The 26917-nt window shown below is 36.4% G+C and overlaps 2 protein-coding genes across 4 annotated transcripts; one reads left to right on the plus strand and one right to left on the minus strand.

The window, feature by feature from the left end:
• Positions 1-60: 60 nt before the first annotated feature.
• LOC112566490 (cytochrome P450 27C1-like) lies at positions 61-11702 on the plus strand. Of its 3 annotated transcripts, none has more exons than XM_025242706.1 (10): positions 61-185; positions 5128-5344; positions 6649-6868; positions 7274-7455; positions 7873-8071; positions 8323-8497; positions 9000-9166; positions 9717-9798; positions 10024-10236; positions 10592-11702. In XM_025242706.1, the coding sequence occupies exons 2-10, from the start codon at positions 5158-5160 to the stop codon at positions 10703-10705; spliced, it is 1539 nt and encodes a 512-aa protein (XP_025098491.1). In that variant the 5' UTR covers positions 61-185; positions 5128-5157; the 3' UTR covers positions 10706-11702. The 3 variants fall into 3 exon arrangements, with proteins under 3 accessions (XP_025098491.1, XP_025098490.1, XP_025098492.1); XM_025242705.1 differs by having other exon boundaries at positions 123-241; XM_025242707.1 differs by lacking the exon at positions 61-185 and adding an exon at positions 4810-4952.
• LOC112566488 (intraflagellar transport protein 88 homolog) lies at positions 11605-26569 on the minus strand. The gene is given in 27 exon segments (XM_025242702.1): positions 11605-12065; positions 12068-12094; positions 12460-12576; positions 12717-12780; positions 13320-13426; positions 13639-13757; positions 14146-14261; positions 14617-14728; positions 14981-15019; positions 15354-15462; positions 15679-15795; positions 16074-16143; positions 17811-17819; positions 18649-18735; positions 19250-19349; positions 19497-19583; positions 19813-19883; positions 20524-20755; positions 21053-21167; positions 21383-21485; positions 21594-21698; positions 22430-22520; positions 23024-23096; positions 23410-23629; positions 25379-25447; positions 25765-25887; positions 26483-26569. Coding segments are annotated over 26 exon segments (2565 nt in total). The 5' UTR covers positions 25876-25887; positions 26483-26569; the 3' UTR covers positions 11605-11970.
• Positions 26570-26917: the final 348 nt, after the last annotated feature.

Genomic DNA, 26917 nt, shown 5'->3' on the forward strand with positions numbered 1-26917 from the left:
CCCTCTTCTCATCAGGCGTGCCTACGTTAAATGAAGACGAATAATATTATATAATGGACTGCAATAATGCAAGGGAAAGAAATCCACAACTGATGCACGTCAGTTATCTGGAAGTAGGACGAATGCGGGAGGGGATGACATGAGCAAACGCCAAATGTGGAACACGCAGCGCACGCGCAAAAAAAGTAAGTCAACCTGACCAAACAAGGGAAGAACGATAATGGCGAGCTACTACTTTCTGGTAAATGTTTCGAACTGAAAATTATTGCCCATTAGTTACTCCTAAAAGATCACATTTATTAGTGATAGTACGTAATATGGCATTGCACTTCTCTTTCTCTCAATATGCTTGTGCATATATCCCAGCGTGCAAGGGCTTTGGGCATTTGAACGGCCCCGATAGGGAAGTGAGACTTTGGGATGGGAAGCGTGTAATTCGATCCTAAACGGACGCGTCCATCGCGCTTTTTTTCTTCAGCCGCTCTCGATTTGGTAGCCACGTGATCGTGTCGCATCCTTCTACCCGCTGTTTTCCAACCCACTCCCCGCGTGTACGGGTCATAGGAAGGTCACATCGGCCGGTTTTACTTTGACCTGCACGCGGACATTTTGAACTGTACGTCCATCTTCAAGTGAAACACCGCCGATTTCTGAAGTAAGTCTTAATAAAGTTAAGTGAAAGATGCCATTAAAACAACTATATTTATAACAGTGGATAGTCATGAATAATTTTATTGATCATATATAAGTATTGTAGTGCTTTTTGTGAAATGTTTCACGTGTTGTACCCGGCAGGTCTCACACATACATCCACTGCAACTCGCTTTTACATGACGCTGTCTTCTATATGTGCTGTAAATAATTTAAATGGTTTAAACCCATATCCTTCTTGTTGTAAATAATCAAATTGTTTAATCGTATCTCTTGCCTACTAATTGCACGTATTTACTAATTACAGAAACGAAATGTTGAGCGAGAATACGATTGGCAGAGCAAGGTGACAGTGCATGATGGGTTTCAAATCAACTAGTCAAGAGTAAAGCACACACACACACAATCTCTCGTATAATTGATGATTAACTTCGAAGTTGAAATCTATGACATGAACTCATTGAGTCATGCTTGAAATTCGTCGTCTGCTTTCTCAATAACAGTGGTGCTGCGATTACCAAACGTCTTGGTGCATTCTAGGGGAAAGCAACAAGACAATCACATTGCTTTCTGAACAACTAAAATTTGGAAAATTATTGCAAAGCAAAAGAAAGAATTTTATTTTTGTACTTATACACTTTGAAATTAAAACAAAATGTATGAAATCCAAAGCTATGCAATGAACTTTGTCAAAGTCTGTCATTTTTCTAACAATCACTTATCTGATCACATATATTTTCTATTCTCTTAAATGCTGCATGCCATTTTTTCATTTTATTTTACAATGATTTACAAAAAGAACTAATTATAACAATCTTTAATTGCAGATCACACTGACTAGGTCTGGCTCAGTGAATTTTACCAGTAAGTTTATTTTGTCTCCCTCTATGATTTCATGAGGATCACTATACAAGCACGGTTTTTGTGTTTTTAATGGTGTACATGCACATCCTTATTATATCCATCTAAACATTCTTGTTAATTAAAAAAATTGTCAATAGACCTGCATCCATAGTTTTGTTTTGTCATTACTTTTAAGACTAAAAGTAATATTTTGATTTCAAATACATTTTTGAACAGAGTTCTCAGCAAAGTTGATGAGCAGAGCAAAACACTACAGAATGTAGTTCACAAACTGAATCAGGTCACCCTGCTTCTTTCAAAATATGGGGAAAGAGGAGCTGATGAAGAAAGGAATTAGACAAAAAGTGGTATGTCATTTAAGTATAATGTGTTAGTACTAGACACCTTTTTTAAATGTTACCTTTAACTTTAGCTAATATATCAGTTAATATGTATGTTTTGCTTTACAGTCTTGATAAACCATTTAACAAACAGGCAGGCATAGCATCGGCTTACAGGTTAACTCTCCTGACAAGAATGTGTGGTCAGTGTAATATTTGCATTAAAAATAATACACATTTTATGAAGTACAAAATAATGTAGTATTTTATATATGCATAGATTTTATTTATAAAATAATTCTGTCACTTGCTTTTCATGGTGTCAAAATGAGCAGTCTGTGTGTCTATTAACTATGACCACTAAAATTGTTTTACTTTCATAAAGAATAGCTTTGATTAAACTCTTAATTAACTTGGTGATTTGAGTCACTTAATGCCATTATTTTCTCTAAAGTCCCACCTAGGGTTTATTTAAGAGACTGGGTCTGGTTTGTAGCTATATTCATGCATGCAACCATTGATCCCTCATCAGTGGAGTAGGGTTCAGCATTATATCTTAAACTTACCCAATCCAGTGAATTAATTTATTTTGCATTTGTATTGTAGTATTTTACATGGTGGAAACAACTACAGATTTTTTTAAACAGGTTCAGCACCTCTCGTGCGGAGAATTTTAAAACGGCTGCTTTCTTCAGAGTTGGCTCAGTGGAACCAAAGGAGAAAAAGTTTCCAGTCACTTCAGCTGAGAAGTATATTAATTGGTGCGTAGTTTTTGTTTGGTTTTGATTTCTTTGAGGTGTACGTCAAATGAACTTAAAAGGACAAAGTTTCCGAACAATTTTAAAAAATAGTGAATAGCAGTATTATTTACTCTACATTTACAAATTTATTATTGTGTACAATAGCATTTAAGTCTACCTTACAATTTCTATTTGTGCACAGCTGCAGTCCAAGAGACATGGATTGAGGAATGATTCGAAGGGTGATGCCATCTAATGGTGAGTGGAATTACAAAATGAGTTTGTCAAGTTAAAATTATTAATGTGAGCATTGTTTTATTCTTCGTGGGATTTATTCAGTAGGCCTATTTACTTTACTTTTTGTACTAAAGATTAATTGGTTACTTTCAGATATTATCCAAAACTTCTTATACACACAAATGGCCATCAAGACATTACCGTTTAAAAATCTTTTTATTCGACTCTTTTTCAAGTTCTTGTAATCTCACTAGTATTAGTAGATTTATGAAAGCTTTAACTCTTTCTTTACACAAGGCTAAAGGCGGTCAAACCCCCCTGTACGCATGAATTTACCCTTTTTCAAAAAATTATTAAAAAATAACTAAACAGATAGAACAGCAATTTAAATTGATTATGACAGATCAAAATGTTTAGAAGTGGAACAATTTTACCGTAATCTTGCTTGTGAACTCACTTTTATGATAATCCAACCAAAATTAGGTATATTATGTGAAGTTTGGAAAATGTTTTTTTTTTTTACACATTTCAAACAAAAAATTCGGAGCAGATGAAAACCATTTTTGCACCATTCGTGGCCAAATTCTCCTTCATCTGAAGCAGGAAGTATCCTCTGGATGTTCTTTCTTTTGTTATTCGACGTTTCAGATGCATGATGTTCACAATGTGTACCATCGAAAAGGACAGGTAGTGTAGAAGTTCCCAGTCACTTAATCCCCAGACACTTCATCCCCAACGCTTCATCCTTAAAATGAAATTTATACTATAAAAATTATGAAGCCGGCGAAAAATTTTAATTGAAATTCAAATAATTATCTTCATAATAAACATCACAATAAGTTTTACAATTAAAATAAATATTGAAATACATTAATAATATTTTAAATCATGCTATTAACTTCAACGTCATTTGAACATCTACAACATTAGTTAAAGTATTTTAATTGTAAACTTATTGTGATGTTTTATATGAAAATAATTATTTGAATTGCAATTAATTTTTCGCTGGCTTCATAATTTTATAGTTAAAAATTTCATTTTAAGGTTGAAGCGTTGGGGATTAAGTGTCTGGACACCAGTATAGAATATCGGCGAGACTTTCGTTCAAAACGTACGTCCTTCGTCATGTAAGGGAGATAATTGTATTCATAAAGGCCTAAACTATCTTATTTATTAAGTTTTTCTTTTAAACCACGAGCTGTATAGGCCTTAAACAAAATTACAACAATGCATCAGCCCAATGTGAATACTGCATAACAAGTGAGCGGCCACCTGTGTTGAGTGCATAAAGAAAGAGTTAAGCTTTTCATCTATGTGAGAGGTTAGTTCTACTTACACAGCAAAAATCAAAATGTGTAAATACATTGTAACTTTTTTTCTTTTCTTCTACAGGGATTCCACCACTCATGGATCGATTTTTGGTGTCATATTTTTTCTATCTTTTATGTAAATTGTTTGACTTTATGTTATAAATAATTATTTCAAAAATAACTTTCATGGGGTAAAAAATTATTGACTGTAATTTTTATGTAAATAATTGGATGAATGCTTATGTTCAAAAACAACTTTAATGCTTTAAATAATATAAACTGTTAAAATAGTTTTTTGTTGTAAATAATAAAATTGTTTAATGATATCTCTTGCCTACTATTTATGGGTTGTGAGCGAAACGAGATTTTTGAAAAGCTGTTGAATTTTTCTTCATGGTGTGCAAGCCTGTGTAACCAGTGTAAGTAAAAGTGAGAAAGGGTGAGGGATGCAGCAAGGTGGGAGTGGGGAATTTGATGGGAAAACACGACTTCTCATGGGTGATCGGTGGGAAGGTGGGTGGGTCTTTCGTGGGAAAACATGGGAACCCGTGGGAATTCCCTAAGAGGTCCCCTTAGGGTCCCGCCTCCAAAACCCGAGAGGGACCCAACTTTCTTCCCGAAGAGGTCCCATGAGGGACCCAAGAGTTCTTGCAGGCTGGGATATATTAAACTATATGGCAGTGTTCATTGATAGTTTGACACTCGGCCATGACTCAGCTTGAGAGATTTTCCTAAAGTTTTTGAACATTGCAAGATCGAGCACCTGAGAGAAAGGCAGGACGATCGACTTCGATAAAATTAATGGCAAGAGCTGAGGGATCAATATTGGGGTGATTCAGATTATTTTAGAGGTGTTAGGTGGAAAAAATTTCTTAGTTTTTATGATACGTCACATGACACGAATGCACTTAATTGTTTGTTGCACATGCACGCGTCTACTCGTAAATTCCAGGACGCAACAATGTTATTAACCTTTGATATGTGACAGCTGATATTTTCCTGCAGGCATTTTGCAAGGCTGACTTAAAAAGTAGCATGATGTGTCTCCACAAAAACTGCCTGCAAATTTCATCTCGAGCTTTACCCTGCATACGATGGACATCCAACTCATCAACAAGCGCTTCCATTGATGCAAGTCCACGACCCTTTAAGGAAATCCCAGGCCCAGGAGGGTTGGCAAGGTTACCAGGAATAGGACCAGCTTTTCTTTTCAAGCCTTTTAGTAAGATTACTTTTCCCTTTTTGTTTACTTTCCTCTCATATGCAGGTTCTTCAATGCATACTTGAAGTTTTACCGGTTATTGTTTTTTCTGTCTTACTAAACGTGCTTTTTTCCATTTAAGTCTTTCCCCCAATTGTTTACACTTCTTCATTAACTTCTTTATTTTGTTTTGGTCATTACTTATGTATATTCACTTTATCAAATCTTAAACTATATATACAGTCAAATCTCCCTACTATGCCACCTACCGGGACCGAGCAAAAGTGGCATAGTAGCGAGAGTGGCATAGTAGAGAGGGTTCGTAAAAACGGCTTTATTTGTTCAAGTTACCCGTCAGTCCAAAGCAGGGGTGGGCAATTAATTTGCCCAAGGGGCCGCATGAGAAATTGGGATGGTTTTAGAGGGCCGGACTAATTTAGTTAACTCAGTTTTACCTAATACTGTATATATAGTATATACTGGCGGGCGGGTGGGCGGGCTGGTCAGAGATAGGATGCCTTTGCCCAGGTCTGGTCCAAAGCTCTCAAGAATCGTCGGCTTCGCTAGCTGTCTTCTCTCATTCTCCCCCTCACCTCTTCATCCTCCACCCCTCCCAACCACATCCGCGCACCTGCATCCTGTCGCTAGTCGACCCCCTCACACCTTCCCTCTGTCACGTGGCTGTCACCCGGCCAGCGACCACCTACCCCCCACATTGCCAGCCTCCACCCTCCCTGTGTGCGTGCTAGGCTCCATCCACCTAACTGCGATGTCCCACACTACCATACAGTATAGTAATCGAGCACTGCGCGGAATTTCACAACTTGTGTCTTTTAACAGTCACAAAAAAAGTGGCATAGTAGCGAGAGTCTGGGTGGCATAGTAAATTTTTTTTTACATTGAATTTATAGTCGGGACCGAGCAAAAGTGGCATAATACCGAGAGTGGCATAGTAGCGGGGTGGCATAGTAGGGAGATTTGACTGTATATACTTCTGCAATTTCTTGCCAAATCCCCATCTCTTTGTAATGCCCTTGGATTGAACTTTATGATCCTCACTCATAAATATCCGAGGCTGTGTATGGTAGAACACTGAGAACAAACATGAGTTCTGAAGTTTTTAGTTAATCTTATTATATGGTACAACATAAACCAGTGATTCTTTTTGCACAGTTATTTTTCCATGTTGACTGAGTTTTCTGGTTTGCTATCATGCATGTCTGTGAAATTGTGAAATATGCCTGCTTTTTTCTATATATGCTTTATTTTGCTACAGATCTTTCTTATGTCAATAATTTTCACTGCACATTGTTTTCCAAATGTAGCTGACGTACCATCTGGCCGTTTTGACCTGGTCGCACGCTCATTGCATGACCAGTATGGGCCATTAGTACGTTTGCAGTTGCTGGGTCCTAGCGTACTTGTGGGGAACTTGCAAGACATGGAGACTGTGTACCGCAATGAAGGCCGCTATCCAGAACGCTATCAGTTTGGCCTCATGCAGCATTACTTCCACACTCGCAAAAAGGAGACCCTGTCTATGATGTGAGTTTAACATTTTTATTTCGATGACTATACTTTGTAACTTCCTACCGAAGAAGACAACTGTGGTCAAAATGCTAGTGAAATTTATTTAAATGCATTAACAAAAGATCACATTGTAATATAACACACAAAAGAAATAAAGAAATGCAGTAGCATGCTGTATTTTTTGTTTCTCTCAAATTAATGTGGTTATTCCATTGAAACTTTAGTAATGATTGGATTTTTCTTCTCGCTTTGTGCCATTGTAAACAGATTTACATTATAAACTAATTTGTTTTGAAGGTAGGTGTCCAGTGAAATCACTTTATTGATTGAAGCCAGAGTTTAAGTGGGTGAAAAAGTCACCAAATTATGTGAAAGAACAATTAAGTTCCACCTGTAACACAAGAGGAAATTATTTTACAGCGACGGTGAGAAGTGGTTGTCCTTGCGGATGCGCATTCAACCAAAGTTTATGAGGACAAATGCAACACTGCAGTATGTAGGCCAGCAGGACTGTGTTGCAGCTGATCTGGTGAAGCACCTTGGAAAGAAGGAATTGACTCCAGAGGCACAGCAGGATATCATCTTCAGATATGTTTTAGAATGTAAGCTGAGATCTTTAATGCTGTAATGTAGTAATAATCTGTAAAATAATGTATATCTGTTATGCAGTAAAACCCAATATAATGTTCGTATGCAGTGAAGACAGCTAGCAAATATCTGGTAAAATCTTGGCATAAAGAGGGAAGTGACAGACATCCTCATTTAAAATAGATATGTTAGTGGACATTTCCTTTCTTTGAAAGAAAATCAGGTACACACTGCTGCTGGGTGGGCAGTATAGGAGTTCCCCCCACACCAAGCAAGCCTCAAACCACCACCTAGACTAAGGATACTAAGCACCTGACCCTTTGGAGCTTCATTTGAATAAGATACTTCAAAGTGTATAATTGCAGCTGTATATTTCCCCTGCAATTCCATTTCTTCCAAAACATGATAGTTGATATCACTGTCATGAACAGCTATTGGTGTGTTTGCCTTCAACAAGAGACTGGGGTCATTGGATGAGGATACCATGTTTGATGAAAACAAGAGGAAATTTCCAGAAACAATCCGTCTCCTTTTCAAAACCTTAGCCAATCACCCTGTGTTGCCGCTATATCGCCTCTTCCCTACTCCAGCCTTCAAGACAGTGGCTAAATGCATGGATTTCCTTATTGGGTGAGTCTTGAAACAAGGCTGTGAGTGTTTCTACTAATGAATTTGCTTTAGTGAATAAGCGTTTTTGTTTTTTTTAACATTCAAACAACTAATTGCCAGCGAGATTATTCAATGTCTTACAACAATTTGTCATGAACTTGAGCAATATTATTAGCAAGAATTTTTCTTAATACTTAAGTTAAACAATCTTTGAGCAGTGTCAAAGATTGTATTACTCACTTTGCTTACCTAGTGCAACACCAATGATGCAGAGAGTCGGTGAAACATATGCAGCAAGCTTTCAAGGAGGTGGAGAAGCAACAAGCTGCTGGCAATCTGACAGATGATAAGCCAAACTTGATAACCTCCCTACTGATGTCTGATGATGTCACCGAACAGGAGGTCATCATGAGCATGTCCGAGATCTTTAATGGTGGAACTGACACAGTGAGACCCCTTTCATTGTTTTCTCTTTTTTTCCCCTAATATTTAATCACCCACTTCAACTTTGAAATGAATTGTAATTCAGTCTTTATAGTTTTTCAGAAACTGTATGTCATGGCAACACATGACAGCAAATTTCTTCAAGCTGCTGTAGTTTTTACATAAGCTTGACTCCAATGTGGGTAATGGGATATTTTCCTTTATTGTCTTATTGGTTTGTTTTAAAAATGAAGGGCACTTACCTCATAATAGTACACTATGAGATGGGGTGGTGGGGGTTATGAAGAATGGGGAAGGGGTTGTGGAAGATGAAAGAATATCCATAGAGAACTTCCCGTAGAACCTGCCAGCCACCTTTTTGGCAGGTACCAAATCCAGAGAATAATATAATTCTAATTCCACGTGGCCACATTGTTGGGAAAAAAAGAACTTAAGCTCACATTCATGCTGCAGTTCATGAAAATGTTACACATTTTCTACCAGACTTATCTTGTTTGCTTTTCAGACTACAAAGACATTGTACGTGTTTTTGTACAACTTAGCACGATTTCCAGAAAAGCAGAAGCTACTGGCTGAGGAAATTAGCCGAGTTCTTGGAAACAGTCAAACAATAACAGCCCAACAGCTGGCACAACTGACCTATCTTCGAGCCTGCTTAAAGGAGTCCATGAGGTGTGCATGTTGTTTATCAAACTTTTATGGCTTAAAATCAGAGGATTTTAGCAGCAAAGGAAAATGGATAGGAATGCATGCCCTTTTTGTATATTCAATTCCTGACAACCAACACACTACAAACAACTTAAAAAACTAGAATATTTATTTATCTAAGCAAACTTGATAGGAAAGCGTGCTCAAAAGTTCACTACTAGCATTTTTGCATTTTTGTTACTTGTTTATAATGTAAACCGTAAGGCAGCAGTATTTAATTACCTTCATAATCAGCTATTTATATGTTTAGATGACTATTGCACAAACATTACTTTGTATAGTTGACAGACTACAATATGTATAGTCTTCTCAAGCCACATTTAAATTACTATTACAATGTAGGGGGCACATGCAGTGTGCATTACCATGATTAGTTAATCCTTTTCATATCTGGGCTCATTTACATCGTGAATCCTAGTATGATGAACTGTGACTGTGACACATATAATGAATGCACCAATATAAAGCATTGCATGTACATTTACCATTATCACAATGAAACTCTCATTTGCAGACTTGCCTTTCCAGTGGTTCCAGGTCCCATGAGGCGTGCACCTTATGATCTGGTTTTATCTGGATACAGGATCCCTAAAGGGGTGTGTTGGCCTTTTTTTATTTATTATTTTTTTTAATATTCATGTGTTTTCCTATTTGCATGTCACCTCTCACCTGATTTGGGGACAGCAAACTACATTGGCACTTTCACCATTTACAGCTAACCTCTGGTCATATTGTGGATCATAGATGAGAAAGCTTTTAGCATATTATAAAATCTGGATAAATTTATTATGCAACATAATTCAGTATGTTTTGGTCTACAGACTATGATGCTTCTAACTTGTGATGCATGGCTGAAGAATCCCCAAAATGTGACATCACCCTCTGACTTCCTGCCAGAACGATGGTTGCGTAACGTCAGTGGAAAGAGAGAACAGCCTATACCCACTGTGGCCTTTCTTCCTTTTGGCATCAACACACGAAACTGCATGGGCCGTCGTTTTGCTGAACAGATTATATTCCTGGCAGTGGCAAAGGTGTGGACTGGATTTATTTGGTTTTTTTTTACTTTATCAGCTCTACTTCACATGATTCTTGGCACTAGAAAAAAGTTACCAATAATTTTTTACATGACCTCAGGCCTGACACAATGAAAGAAAATCATAAAAGAAAAAGAGAAGCTATATGTTGTAACAAGTGTGCAGTCATCTTCATTCTGTATCAGTCACCAGTCTTTACAAACATGGTAAATATTTGTAGCATGATCATTTTTAGTATGTTTTCCCTGTCACAAAAACCAGTCTGTAACAAATTGAAGACTGCACAAATTATATTTAATTCAAAGTCTTTTTCATTCAGATATTTCACCTTATTTTATTCCATTTCTTTCAGATTATTCAGAACTTTGAAGTTTCCCTTGGTGAGGGAAGTGATGATATTCAGATAATGTATGAGGTCTTTCCTACAACTACCAAAGCAGTGCCATTTTTGTTTAAACCCAAATGAGAGACAGGGATTGTGATAGTCCAAACTGGGAAAGGAGGAAATCTGACCAGCAAGGATCGGGCATCCAATTCAAATCACTTCATCACAAATGGCAGGTAGATTTCCATAAAAATGATCAATTGTAAAATTAGTGCAATTAAAGAGTATGAATTTCTAAACATATACAGACACCCTGGCACTTACCAACAAATTCAGAAATGATATCAAATGAAAGATTATCATTATAAAAAATACTTTGATAATCTCAAAGAAACTGAAGATATAGATTAATCAGAATATATAAATTAATCAGATATACAGATTTTCTTTATTACTGAAATGACATCTTCCTTCCTTGCTACCAGTCTCCTCCAGCAATCTTAATTTAGCATCTAAAGCTAATTTGCTAGTCAGTGAATATCAGTTTTATTCTACTCTTCTTTGATGAATTAAGCCATTTCTGAAATGTTGTTACTTTCATCGAGCTGTGATAGGCTGAGGATGTATTTTGTCTCGGCTTCTGTTATGTTTTTGATTTTGTGTAGTTTTTAGAGATGACCTGTTCTTTTACATACCAAAGTATTTGTAATAACTGACCAAAACATTAATAAACTTTTTTACATTAACTTTGATTAACATATTCTGCATTTTTAATTTTCCGTTTATCCTGTTGTTTTTTTCATTAAATGTACAACCTGCTTCTCTCACCTTCCCACACCCCACTCATCTTCTTACCATCCCAACCCTACATCACTACCAGCAAACCCCCTTCTGCCTGTCAACTTCCTGTACCTTTTGGGCATCAGTCTTTGATCTCACATGGGATGAGACAGGAGGCAGAACACCACTACTCTTGATACATTAAAACAAAAAAACATTTAAAGAAGGCATGTCTTTTACACACATAAAATGACAAATCATTTAAAGAATTTAGCCACCTATGCAGATGGCAGAGTTTATTAAACTCATTTTTCATCAGTTTTGCGACTGAAGAAAGAATAAAGTTTCTGATCTACAATTTTGTGCAAATGTTATGCTGCTGGTGTTAAATAGAGTATTTAAAAATAGATTTTGTCTTGTTTCTAGTTTTTTTTTATAGTGCGTTTGTGCATGTATTGGTGTGTGTTCACCCACATATATATGCATACAATAACTCGAAGAAAGTGATTCAAAGTCCAGAAGTCACATGAATACTTAGCCTGTTGCTGGATTCGATCTGTTACCAAATATAGCTACATTTTGTTCTAGTCATGTGTGCATCACAACCAAAAATGTTGCCATTAAATCTATTCTGGAAGGAGGTCATCGCCTAATTCTTCATCTCCAAATTCATCTTCGTTAGGGTCTTTACGTCTCGCAGCAGTTTTAGGACGTTCGCCTGAGGACCTAGAGGATCACTGTATGAGGCATCTGCACATAAATTCAGTTCACATGATAAAATCATTGTTTTTTCAACCGAACTTGAGATACTTAAAATGTGTTATGCAGAGGATAAATCTCCCCAGTTCATGTCACCTAGACAAATGGCAGAGTATAAAAGGACTGACGCCTGTAACAATGACTAGGACTCAATAGACAACTTGCACAATATATGAATGACAGAAGCATAGAGAAGCTCCAGAGAACAAAAAACCCACAAATATTGATAAGGAAAGTATAAAGCAAATGAAAGATGCACTTGCATACTAATTTTAAATTTTCTGTATTAAATACATTTCATAATGTCAATTCTTTTCTTAAGCATCTTTTGAAAAAGCTGCTCAGTATTCTCGTACCAATATCCTGCTTCTGGCTTGATTGGAAGGGCTGACGATCATTGCCATCCTCAAAGTTGGGTTTCCTACGGCCTGCCTTACTCGCAGAATGAACTGGTCCTGCACTCCCTTCGCGATCTAAGATTAAAAACATTTTTAATTCTTTTCAGTGCTGTAACAAAATAGCAACAGAGGCAAATTAAATTTAAAACATTCTTATAATAAACATAATGCAGTAAAACCTATAAGAAGTTATCAGAGCTGGAAGTCATTCTTACCACTACCAGCACTGCCTTCACGCCGACCTCGGCCACTTCCTCTTCTTGTTCCACTTGTTGCTCTCTGAAACATCACAGAAAATTGCTTGAATTAAATTCATTAAGCACAAAACAACTGTTTTATAAGTCAGTATCGCACAAGTTGTGTTTGATGACATGCTATGGTGATGAGGGCTGTTGATACATGCTTGCCAGACTACATGGCAATGGATCAGTCACCCTCAGAAGAATCCTCTATCTTGCTTCTGTATCCTTGATGATCTTTTGTTTCATGTTTATTTCAATAGTCTGTTTGGATTTTATGTCTATACTGCTAGATGCAGGCCACCACAACATGTCTAATAAAGACATTATATGCTGTAAATGTTTCCATAACAGTCCTATATCGAACTGTATTAGCTTAAAAATCTGCAAGAAACTTTTTCATATTTGTAGGGAGAGTGAAAGAAGGGAGACCACCAGCTATTTTTTCTTAACCGCAAAGAGGACTCGATCATGAAAACAGTAGAATACTGGCTACTTGAGTGTTCTGACAATTAGAATGACCATTCAGGAATTAATCTTGTCCAGTGAGATAACCAAGAATGAGTCCCAAACTCTCACCTGCTCTTTCAGTTCTTTTGCTTTCTCTGCCTTCTTCAGTTTGTTGGCATAGTCCTGTGCTTCCTTTAAACCTAAGTCTGTGCACAGTCGTACCAGGAACTTGAGACCTGTCACATCACACCATATTTAATTCAGCTATGGTTGCACATAACCATTTCTAAAGCCCATTATTTTACTTGCTAGGAGCCGGGGAAAGCATATTTGTTTTATGAATTGTCTTACATATAACAGCATGTGCAGCTGGTAGCTCAAATGTCTACTGGTCCTCAGAATGTCAAATTATATTCCTGTCAAATAACCCTGTTTTTTTATTACTTACATTCCACATTGTCGGGAAACTTTCTGTGGATGTGTTGGTAAGTCTCCAAAGCCTTGTGGTAGTTGCCACTGCGGCGGTAGCAACTGGCAATCATCAGGTGCCATTTCACTTGGTTTGGTCTGTACAAAGTTCACAGGAAATCCATAAGAACTGTACAAGGACTATATGCAGCCACTGTCATGAACATTTTATTTAATTTCATCAGTGAATTATTTGCTTTATAAATCAAATATTATTTTTCTCCTGCATAACCAGTGGCAAAAGGAAACAATCATTTCAAACAATATCAATCTGTATACTCTACATGTTTTGCAGTGACTTTTTGCTTAAAACTTTTCTACTGGACCCAAGCTGTTTACTACATGATTCTCAATGTTGCTTTAATGTGAAGTGACAAAAGGTCCCATAACTATTACAGTCACAATCCTACCCGATGCCTTCATCTGTATAGAAAAGATTAAAAAAGGTGAGGCATATCAAACTAAAGTTATATTCCTGCAAACTTACTGCACAATGGCTGCACGTTCAAAGTAGTGGATAGCTTTCTCACAGAACTGAGAATCTATGTAGTATGCACCTAGCCACTCAATGACAGGGATGTTTGATGGTAGATGTCGGTAGGACTGTAAAATTAAGCAAGCATGAACATGAAAACAAAAAGAAGATCGTTATTATTCAAGAGGAATTTTTCTTCAAGGATAAATATTTCTAAAATCCTTTTCAGAAATGACACATCTAATGTTTAGGAAAATGAAAAATACACTTGTGTGCATGTATGTGTTCACTCATCCTATCAACAAATTATTTATCTTACAAACAGAGCAGAACTGGAGTTTAGGATACTACCATTCAAGCACTATACATAGTCACTATGAATGCAATAAAAATGATTATGTACATGTAGGAATGTCAAAATAAACTTCATATGCTGATACAAAAATCCGAGCATTAAAGCTGTGCAAGATATTGCTAACTCACATCATAGTAGTACTGGAAAGCCTGGGACTTGTCCCCTTCATTATCATACAGTTCTCCCAGTCTGGCCAGAACACTAGGGTCTGATGGAACCACCCCTATCACCTGCATGAACCTGTAACATGACGGTGTATCTGTGACTACCAAACGTATTTATCAGAAGCCCAAGCTGCACTTCTAGTCACTTAAAAACATAGTGCTGACATGCACCAGTCTCAGAATAGAAAACGACTGATTAAGGCATTAAGCTCTAATGCTTCTTCTGATCAATTATACCCAACATTGGGTATAATTGGGTACTATCCTATTACCTCTCTATAAGCATATAAGTAATTAAAGAACTGAAAAGAATTGTAGGCTGTCTTACCATTCAGTGGCTTGGGCTGAATCTCCAAGCCGATCATGCCTGCAGTTGGATGTTAGGGAATATATCGACTTTCATATCACCTTGTTTATTATCAAAAAAGATGTGATTAACCATTCCTTTTACGGTGTCCCACCTGTCTTTTATTGTCATATATGTTGCATTTAATGTTGAATGAAAACATAATAACCAAACTCATAAACTCGGTGGTCATTATTGTGCATTTTTTAATTTAAATTTTGTAGCAGATGCCTTAATTACAAACCAATAAAATAAAGGCTTAAGTAATGTCAAATCCTGAACTGGACATAAGCTAGAGCTTGTGAATTAAGCATAAAGTAAAAGTTATGACAAATTTTATTTTGTTGTAGGATACAGATCAGCAATCTGGTACATGACTTGAGGACTGCTTCTCAAAATGGCATGAAGTTTGTAATAGCAGTCAAGTGCATCTTCCAAACGACTAAGGCGTTTGTTACACAGGCCTGTACAAACAAACAAAAAAAATGCTAGAATAACTTTCTGACAACAATTTTTGCTAGCCTAAACAGTGTTCATCTATTTTCCTCCTCTATATCCCCTGATGTTGTTCATCCCTATTAAGCATCACAAGAACCAGGATGAAATTCTGTAGTGCACTGTAAACATGCTGTAAGCTTTTGGCATAGTGCTGACATGAGGAACAGAGAAAAATAACTTACCAAGATTGTACAGGGCTTCAACACATGAAGAGTCATTTGACAAAGCCTCTTTAAAGAATTCCCTTGCCTTCTCAAATTCATTGCGTGCAAAGAGCACATTACCTTTGTTTACAAGAGCTGAAAACATAAAGATTTTATAAAGACATGCTTTCCTGGTTTAGTAATTTTTTATTTACAAAAAACAGGCAATAAAGACACATACATACACAAATATCACTCATGCACACAAATGCACAATCAATAAAATAAAGACTATTAATATAAGCAAATTTGTGACGAACGTAGGTGAAATCATTTGAGAAACATGCTGTTTTGAGATCTGAAATACTGTAGAGATAAGCGTTCTTAATTAACAGACTGAAGTACAAAGAGAAACTATTGCCATCAGTCAGTACCTGCAGGATTGTAGCGATCAGCAGCCATAGCAACCTCAGCATACTTGTCGGCCTGAGCAAGGTCAGCTTCCTGGTAAAATGGGTCAAGAAATAAGTCATCATACAAAAGTCATGAGAAGGTGCGAGTGTAACCAGCCCATCCTAAGGTCAGGATAATTGTAAAGTGAGGATGGGCTATTCATTCTCTGAATATTTGAAATTTTCCTGTTTATACACGTGTAGGGTAAGTCTTTCAAAGTAAAACGATTGCTAACTTAAACAATGAATGATAATTTGATGATCTTACTCAAATTCATAAAAGATTTTAAAATAAATTTTTAAAAATCACGAGTTTAGAATGTATTCTGTACAGAAACAATGCATAGTTATTGTCATTTGTTTCCCCAAAAAAGTTATTTTTCATCACCATTGCCATATCATCATCGCTGTCATCTGGGCATACACCTCATTTATATAAAATTGCAAATATCACAAGTTTATTTTATCATAAGTCATGAAGAAAGGCAATTGAGGTTGACACAAAAAACTACCAATTTTTACTTGGTTAACTGTATAAACTCCATGTAGCTAAGTAAAATAGAAAAAGAAAAAAATGTGTGCAATATCTTATTAAAGATTGTAAAAAAAACTTCTAAATTATCTATGATTAAAGGTACAACAAAAAGATCTACATTTTACTTCCTGTTCTATTATCATTTAAAGTAGGACTGTTAGCAAGTTAAACCCATCAAAATAAAGTTGCAATATTTCTCCCTTTAAAAAGCATAAGAAAGCTATAATGAGTCTGTAACAAATTTGAAAATATACATGCTAGATAGAATTGTTGGGTGTTAGTCTTAGTTTGGCATTTAGTGGAATGCATTTTGAAAGCAAATTTTAAAGCCCTTAGAAATTATAGCACAGCTGTGGATGAAGGTATAACCACTTCTTGATTTTCAGTATAATGACCATTCAGACAAGCATTGGTTTCATCCCACTCCCAATCCCACTGTCCCCCATCCAAGTTATTTGAGCATCCTGTTACAGAGTTAATGTGTAATGAATGTATTGGGTTGATTCTTTCAAGACTATAGCATCAAAATCTATTCTCCTCCTCTTGCAGATTAAAATTTTGACGGCTGTAGAGTTTGTCACCACATGAGAGCGAGCTCTGTTGAGTTTCTTGAAAAAAGAAAAAGTTCTGAGCCTGAAAAGGTTAACTTTTATCTCCTTACTTGGTGATATGATCATTTGCCAAAATCAGCTTATGAGACCTGAATCATTTGCATTGATGGGGCAGGTGCAGAAATAAAAAGTTAGAGCACTATAGAAATTCCCAGCTATTTTTAACTTTGAAATCTCAAGACATACAGTCCTTCTATGCATTATAAGCAATTTCTTCATCCATGATGAAAGATCTGCTAACAAGTCTAAGTATAGACATGAGTAACATGGTCTACTTTTTTCCTGGAAATTCTAGATATTGACATTACTTTGTGACACTTGGATTATTCCCAACAAATCTGGATGTGTTTGAATTTAGACTACATGAAAACAGTTCAATTTATTGGAATATGAAAAGAAGCAGGGGAAAAGACACACATAAACAAAGTGTAGTAAAACTATGAAGCAAAGGAGAATTAGTTGGAGTTATTTCTTTTGGAAATCTGTTTTTTCTCATGAGAATGGATTTCAAGCCAGTAAAAGACCAGCAAAAGATCTACTTCACAAATGAGAGTGTAAGCTCTGATGATATACCTCTCGATGCTATCCCAGAATGAGGCAATGGAAACAAAAAAGCCATCAGTTACACATACATATGCAATGTATTCTCAAAATCTGTAGCAATACATTAACACATACGCATGGTTCGTTGTTAATATAAAATTGAATATACAATAATCTTTCACTGAAGCAGCCTGTTGGACAACAATAACTGTCAAAATGTGATGCTGCAAAGATACAAAAATGTTCTCTTTTTGCAAATTTTTAAAATCCTTCAGTAGCACTGAAAAAAAGCCTGAGACAAGCTATGCAAGTCAAGATTGGAACATGGAGTATAGATATACTTTACCAGTCGCCCCTACACATTAAAGTCTCAAAATGTATTCTAACAATCTGATGATGGAAAAAGATCTACTGAAAGCCACACATGCAAAAATGAAAACCATGCATAACTATTGTAATTGTATTAAAAGCACTTCTATCAAAATCCCAAAATCAAGACACATCCAGTTTGATTATTACAATTTAGGACATCTCTTAAGACACTTCCTCTGGCTGTTGCACAAAGCATCACATAAGCTCACTAACGACTGTAGCTGTTGGTGGCATCTGCTACTACTATACAATAAAAGTTAATGTCCAGTGAGTTATGAAACATGTCAGCAATTTAAAGCCACAGCATATGCTTTTAGCACTCTTCACACTTTTCATTCTACTGGAAAAATATAGCTTTGCTCCAGTACAAGAGTAAACATCTTGATTCGTGAAGTATTAGATCTCCTCTAGGACATATATATATATATTATGTTGCAAAATTACTTCTACACTCACCAAGAAATATATACAAATGTTAAGTTACTTGCACACTCACCAAGAAATACAAGAAAGAAAGGTTGGTAGCAGCGGTACTTGCAACCTTGGACTCCTTCTTTTCAAAGGACTTGAGTGTTTCTATAGCCTGCATGAATGATTTCAAAGACATACATGTCACATGTACATGAAGTATATTCAGTATGCATGCACACACACAAAATATGTATATACCATGCATTCAAAAACACCTGTAACACTGCTGCATCTAACAAAAGTATAAGCACCTCAAAAATGTTTGCTTATTTTTTTTCCTCAGAAAAATCTTTCCAGATGAAGGGACCTCATGTACCATCAAACCTAAATGTTTACCAGAATTGAAAAATATGTTCTGCTCTTTTAGCAGATTTCTTCAACAACTTAAATGATGCATTACAATATTAAATAATGATTACTAACTTATACAGTATGTGTTTATAAATGTGCGCCAGTTCGCATATTCCTGTGTAAGCTGAGAAGTTGAAAATGTTTAAACAATAACTCTCAATGCAAAACAGCACAATGAGTCATTCCTTACATCTATATTGCACTTTATCATCATGTATTAACATTTTAAATAAAGACATCATATCAACTCTTTTGATAAAATGAGTTTATACTACCTGCTGGAAGTCCTTCTGCTTGAGGAACATAATGGCTTTGTCAATCTCCAGGTCATGGGCTAGCTCCAAGTACTGAGAATTCTTGACCTGCTCTATACACCTAAAAAATTGTATGCAAATTAATGACTATGCATAATTAACAAAGGAAAAAATTGACAAACATATGACAAACTCTAATCATTTTAAATAAATAAAGTGACAGTTCTCATTAAGCAAATGAAAGGAACAACTAGATTTTGAAGCTTACCAGTCATAGCCAATAGAGAAAGACCCCTCAATGGCCGGAGAGATTATTTTAGCAGCATACTTGATGCATCTTTCTGCTTCATATTGCCTTGGATAGAATTGCAAGGAAAAATATTAGAAAACATTTATAGATATTCTTTTGAAATGACAGAAATGAGATACACTAATTCTGTGCAGTAAGTTACAAATATCATTATTTAAAAAAACATTTTTGTTAAGCTGATAAACAAGAAACTCTGAACTGCAATTAGTTGAAATAGGAGACAAATTTGAAGAAAAATGTCACAATAACTTCTTTTGTAAAGATATAGTTTTACCTCTCTCTCTCAATCTGGCGAAGGGAGTCATTTTTGATCACCTCAAGCAGCAAGTTGTATTGCTTATCGTCCTGATTAAAAACAACAGTAATCTTGTCAAAATGAAAGGTACCTCAACTTCTTGACGGGACAAAAAAAAAAAACACACACACAGGGAAAACAAAAGTAGGTTGCATGCAAGTGTGTGTGCATGTGTATATGTGTGTGAAAGAGAGAAAAAGAGTTTTCATGTGTGAACAATCAGAGTTAATATTTGGGTTAAATTTAGTGATATTTGAAAAGCTCTGTTGGGTTAGCTTTAGTGAGGAGGCTTTAAAAGTGACAACATGTTGGATCAGGGTGAACCAGAAACATGTGATAATTTTTTTTTATTATTATTATGGGTGATTTTGTTGAAAAAAATGAATCAATTTCTTGTGGAATTTAATAAAAGGTAAGTGATGATGTTCATAAACTATAGACTGTCCAGGTGCTGTTTTATGAATAAAACAAAGTGGTGATTTTGTTAGAAATTTGACTCATAAACCAGAGACTATCCTTGGTTTTGCATGAGCACTTCTCAAGTTTCTGAGAAATAGATACTATCTGTATGAACCAACTGCTATTTGAAAAAAAATGAACATCCATCTGAATATTAACGAAAAGCTAAAATGCAAAGACAGCAACTATGGAAAGCATCATACTTATAACTCAAACATAAATGCCACAAACCCCATGGGCAAGGTATTTGTCCTCATCATCCAGCTTGAGGTCTACTGTCAGAAGTTTCTGGAAAGCCCGCCGCATCTTATCCCGATCACCAAGAGCAAAGTAGCATAAAATAAGATTGAAGCCAGTTTTGAAATTTGGTGACTCAGACATAATGTGCTCAAAAGAGGTAATAGCATCATTGTACTGTCCCATCTTGACAAACACAATGCCAATATTCTGCATGATCTTCATTCTGCAAGGAATACAAGAAATGAAAAATGTATTAGTTTGTTCTAATTTTTCAAAGGAAATTGTAGCCTGTCATAAAACGTACACAGAAATATTAGAGGTTTGAACATTCAAGATTTCATTGCTTTGAATGGCCATCATACTTAATAACTACTGACATGGGAAACTTACAAATATACACGTGCATCTGTCACATATATGCAGGACAATACAGATGTATGTGTATCTGCATGCTTCACACACATGATGCACACACACACACATTTATATTAATTCTCACATATGCCTATCCAATCCCTACCTCATCTCTTTGTGAGTGTTAGGAACCTGATCTAAGGCCATACGATAAAATTTTATGGCCTTAGGGTAGTTCTTCTGCTTGAAATATATGTTTCCCATATTCACTTTCAGACGCCCTGAAAGAAAAAAAAATGCAAGCTTTTATTAATAATCTGAACAGTAGAGGTTAAAAAAATAATACATTACACAACACAGCATGTATATATACACACACACACACATTCTCTTAGAAACAACAGACACATACAGCAAATAATGATCCAACAAAGTTTATGACACTATTTTTGCAACACACACAATACAGAGGATTGTCCAAATGATGACACCAAACCTGCATTGCTGAACATCTTGTTCTTCACAATGACCTGGTAGGTGTTGAGGGCCTCTGCATACATCTCGTTGGCAGCATACTGATTGGCCAGGTTAAAAAGCACCTGAAGCAGTACACGTAGTATAAAACTTTAAAAAAAAAAATCTTTTTCAACAAAACATAAGTTACAAAGTACTAAAAAAGCCCCTGTACCCACTAACAACACACTTACTGAGTATGTAAGGTCCAGGTTGATTTGCTCACCCATGGACTGCTGCTCACGCTGGCGAACAAGTACTCGCTCTTTGCGACCCGCTTCTTTGGCCTTTTCCAGTGCCTAAGGACAAACAGCATAGTAGCATCTGAGACTAAAACTGCTTTGATTGATGGAAAACAATGGTGCTAACAGTAGAATACCATCAACACTCTTGACTCGCCAAACCCTGGTTTGTATTTCATAGTAGATGCTCCAATAGCTGCAGAAGGCAATAAATCTACATCACATTGAATGTTGCAGCTAGTCACTAAAGAAACATGATCAAGTGACAAAATAAAGGATTCATCAATGGGTTTGAATGTTATTTGGCTGAAGCATTACCATGAAATGATTTGCTTGGAATTCTGTCACAAAGTTTTATGCATGTTAAGTATGTTTAACAAAACTTTTAACTAAACTATAAGCAGTAAGGTAAATTTCTCATGCACAGTGTGAAAGTATAAACAGGCAGTCCTCAGGTTATGTCAGCTCCGAAGTTACGATGTTTCGTGGTTACGACACATCTCCCATTTACTGTATAAAGCCTTGTTTCGATTTAAGTGGCTTTGCGTTGTAAACATCGCGAACTTTGTGTTTGGTGTTATTATTAAATGTGTTTTAAATGTGGTTTTTTTTTTTTTATAATTACTGTGTTAGGATAGGTGTTAGAATAGGATAGTGCTTACAGTACGTTATTTACAGTACGTATGTTTTACAGCTCGACGACTAGGAGCGGAACAACGTCGTAAGTTGGGGACGCCTGTAATATGATAATTTATCAACATTTCTATCTTCCACAACACCACACTTACCAATTGTAACTCTCCTCTACTGTTGGCAAAGCAACTCTCCTCAATCAGCTCATTGACCTTTTTCTCCAGCTGCCGTATCTTTTCCTCAGGACTGTAGAAAATGGTCAGAGCAAATAGATGAAAGGAGCAGGCATTGTCACTTTTGCTGTTGTAACTAGATAACATCTACACTGAGTAGAGCTTGCACAGATCCTATATGCTGAATCATGCTCAGTGGTGATTGTGATGGTGACGACTGTAATGAGAAGGAGGACAATGATAATAACCTGGCACTCTTTACGCTCACACTGTCATAACAGCAGGAGAACTGTGGTTGAAAAAAAACAGAAACAGGATGCGGGAAAATGTAAGGATCTGGGGGAAATAACACAATACATAACTCATATTCATAGCATTTAAATTTGAGATCTGATGCTGCTTTAACTGGGTATCCCCCCACAGTGTGGCACAGATATCTAAATGTGTCACCTCTCACTCATAGCTATATTTCACAGCACTGTTTGCAGCTTCATCAAACACAATCCACTGATCTACCTTTATGCGATGTCATTTGAAAACCAAGACATTCTTTAACCAATGAATCCATATCCTTACCTGTCCTCTGGTTTGGGGGCCAGTGGTGGAGCTGGACCTTTGCCTGCCTGATTCATGGGGTCAAATCCTACGCCTGGATATAGAGGCACATATGTTTATTAATAATTTAAAAATAATTTAAAAGTGCTTAACACAGAAACATTGTTTTTCTATCTTTTTTCTGTTCTTGCTCTTTTAAACCAAACTTGTGTGTACTTGCATGAACACTCTTTCACAAAGTAGCATACGAAACAAGGCACTGTGACCAACAGCAAAAAGAGAAGAATATAAACTTCTTTGGTCTTTGTTTTTTATATCTGTTGAAATAGGTTTGATCAATGAATATATATATATTTCTAACACCTCTAGAAATAAAAATCTCTCAAATACTTAAAAAGACAATGTACCCCTCCCTCCAGCTGTGGTAAAACCAGCTGCACGGACTGCTGTCATAGGTCTAGGGGCACCCTCTCCATCTATATTCCCAGTGATGGGTCTGCCTAAAGATGATGGCAGCCCCATTCGTCCTCTGGCAGCTGTTCCCATTCGAGCAGCAGTCCCTAGTCTTCCACCAGGTGCCATCCCCCCAATGCCTCCTCCCATGGCCATGCCACCCCTTGCTGCTGTCTGTTTGCACACAATTATAGGCACATGCTTTTCTAAATACAAAAAAGCAACATCTTAAACAATAACAAATAATACAACAAACCTATAACTAAAGAGCAAGGCATTTTCCCTGCTCTATAGAAAATAATGTTAGACTTTGCTTTACAGTTTAACTTAACTGTTACTTGTCTTAAAGTGCCATATTGGCACTAACATTGTTAAATGTTTTGCATTAAACTGCTTTAAATTTCAGTTTTTATCTGAAATATGGACCCCAAAAGTGATTTATCAGCCACTCAAAAAATAGTAGTAGTTTCTTAAGCCAATAATATTTCACCAGTTATTAAACATAAGCATTTCCACAAACAGCATATGAATTTGTCATTTCTTCATCTTTGATTTTTTTAAGCTAATGATAGCAGCTAATTCCCCATGGGTCTTTTAAGTTGATAGAGTTATGAAAAGCACCAGTTGATTGTACAGCATACTGAACACACTGCCTGCAGATGTGGTAGAGGAAGTGTTTGGTCAGCAAGTGTTTGGCATGCATGCCTTTTTGATCCAGAGAGTAAAGACAAAGTGTCCCCTACTCCCAGCAATGCAAACAGCATTGTCCTCTAATGCTGCCAACCTATGGCACAAGATTCCAGATTCCCTAAGTACTGCTCTCTGAGTCATAAATTGCAGCATAACTCTACACAGCCATCAAAAGAATAATAATGATGTGTTAGCTTGTATAGCACCTTATCCTTGGCTGTGGACACCTCAAGGCGCTTCACAAGTGACAGAGGGTGCAGAAGTGCAGAAGGTGATCTGATGTTAAAATAAGTTGACGACAAAATAAAATGATGACAAAATGCCGGTGTTTAGCGGACCATGTCCTTCACACCACAGGGAAGCGTCCACATACAGCACGAATAACAATTCAGAGTCCAAATATCAAAACATCATACCCGCCACAATACACTCCATGGCAAATGGAACACATCCAAGAGAGAATGTCTGACGGGAATGACGAATGAGTCCAGCACATACAAAAGTTCACTGCTAAACAGAAGGTCAAGACGAAATGAAGCCAACACAACTGTGCTGATCATGAAGTCTGCACATCAGAAAATTAAGCCACCAACATGAAAGAGACAGCACATATTCCAAGCGCATGATGGCAGGCCCATCAAAAACACACGATCACAAGTCCAACATGAGGAAGACCTCAGATAAAACAAAAATACAACAGAACTTTGCCCCCTACAGCCAGTTAGGTGAGGTGACATCACACTATATCTATATATTAAATATGCCAAGAAGAAACTCTTGCCACCCCATTGGTCGCTCGGTTGATAACAAAGGGAACCAATGGATGGGTATCCATCATCCTGAGTGCCCTGACTGTTTCAGTATGCACACTAGACCACATGGTGTACTGGCAAGGACTTGATCAATGTACACTCTTGGCTTATGAGACTATGAAAGTTTGCTCTGCTGTATGGTCAACCATCATGCTAAAAGCTGCAGCAACAAGAAGCAATCACCAGAATAAAATTGTAACACCTAACAACCACTTGTTTCATGTTATCTCCACAAATTATTCCCAAGTATGTATCATGTAGTAGGCTACCCAGTTACAATGAATGCATAAAAATGTATTTCGTGATCCACTGAAACTTTTCTGCTCTTTGTTCCTGCGAGTCTGAGCATTTTTTCAGTAGAAAACCTACAACAAAAAGAAAAGCTGATAGCTTTTCAATCCCAGTAGTGTAATTTGCTTACTGGTGGTGGTCGTCTTCCATGACTTGTTCTTAAGACTGCCTTTTGGAAAACCTCATCATGGGCAAGATCCTGAAAAATGTTTTACAAACAGACTATGTAGTAAGAATAATCTAGTATATCTTTGAGACAGAGGCTACTTAAACAGATCCTGCACTTTCAGACAAAACATCTCATAGTTAGAAAAATACATTGTATTTTGTTACAGTTACTATTACAAAAATTTACCTGTACCTGGTCAGAACATTGTCTACTTTCACAAATCTTTCTTTCCTCAAATTTCTTTCAATGCTACCATTTTTCTTTATTACATTGTAGCATTAACATGAGATGCAAATTTACAAACGTGTTGTATGTTAATTTTGCTATATAACCTAGTCAAAACTTACATCTGTATCCAGAGCAGCACTGTATTCATTAAAACCTCCATAAATATCCTCTTCTTCTTCTCCAGCAAGATGAATATGCTCCATCATGTTAAGCCGAGTGAGCCCAGTCATGGTTGAGTCTCACTGTTGACAAAATTCAGATCCATGAAAGCACCCTTACAATTTTAATCTATTCAGCATTTTCATAACAGTCTCCTGGACTAGAATTGTGAGTCTGATCAAAATAGTTAAGAATTTTTTTACCCCAAAAGAAATTAATGTAAAACTGCATCATGAAAATACTCTATGGATAAATATTGTTCAGTTAACATGAAATGCTTCTGTTTACACATTTAGAAAAAGCTCTAAGCTAATACATGAAGTTGTATAAATAAATATATTCCTAAATACGTTTCTAAGAGCTAGAAGGGGAATGAGGGGGGAAAATAGGCATAAGAATCGTTCTGTTATTGCTAAAATTGCAATTGATTCACGAAGAAAAGTTTTAAATCAATACATGAAGATGTATATCTAAGCTATTCTCAAGTATGCTGCTGAGTGCTATGGGTGTTGATGTCAGCGCTTAGATTTGTTTACGCTGGTTACCGTATTTATTGATGACAAATTTGACGTTTGTCCCTAGTTGTGGTCTCTATAAAACAGTTTAAGCAAAACTGATTGACTTCTCCTTTTTAATGCTTTTACTGGTATTACAATACTGATGAATGAATCAGCATACCTGCTGTGTGTAGTCAATTCCCCGTCTATTCGGCTTTCAGTTACTGAAGTCTAGAAGAATGGTATTTATTCCCGTCGTGCAAAGCACACAAAAGCTAGCGTGTAGAAGCTAGACCTGACCATATAAGAATGTAGGATTAAATAGGAAGAAAGTGTGTACGGCGTACTATAATTAAGAAAACTGTGTAATATATTGAACAAATAATGAAGTGTAGCTAATTTTATTAAATTTTATAGGTATTTTAGTTTTTTTACATCATATAACATTCAGATATTGTAAAATGAAAAGTAGAAAGTTTTCAAATTTCGTTTCAGTTTAATGACATTGATAGGTAATTATGACGAATGCTCAAAAACTCCTCTTAATTCTTTTTTCTGTGAGTTTTTACATGTGAAAACGTCATTCTTGAAAAATCTGTTTTTTAACTAAGGTCGT

The sequence above is a fragment of the Pomacea canaliculata genome, linkage group LG6, assembly GCF_003073045.1.
Source record: "Pomacea canaliculata isolate SZHN2017 linkage group LG6, ASM307304v1, whole genome shotgun sequence".
In the NCBI taxonomy this organism is placed as follows: Eukaryota; Metazoa; Mollusca; class Gastropoda; order Architaenioglossa; family Ampullariidae; genus Pomacea; species Pomacea canaliculata.

Excerpts from the sequence above, each read along its gene's own strand:
- LOC112566490 (XM_025242705.1), top strand. The coding sequence starts at position 221 with ATGGCGAGCTACTACTTTCTG. Across the intron at positions 6,869-7,273 it reads AAGGAGACCCTGTCTATGAT|CGACGGTGAGAAGTGGTTGT; the intron begins GTGAGTTTAACA and ends ATTATTTTACAG. Across the intron at positions 10,237-10,591 it reads TATTCCTGGCAGTGGCAAAG|ATTATTCAGAACTTTGAAGT; the intron begins GTGTGGACTGGA and ends CATTTCTTTCAG.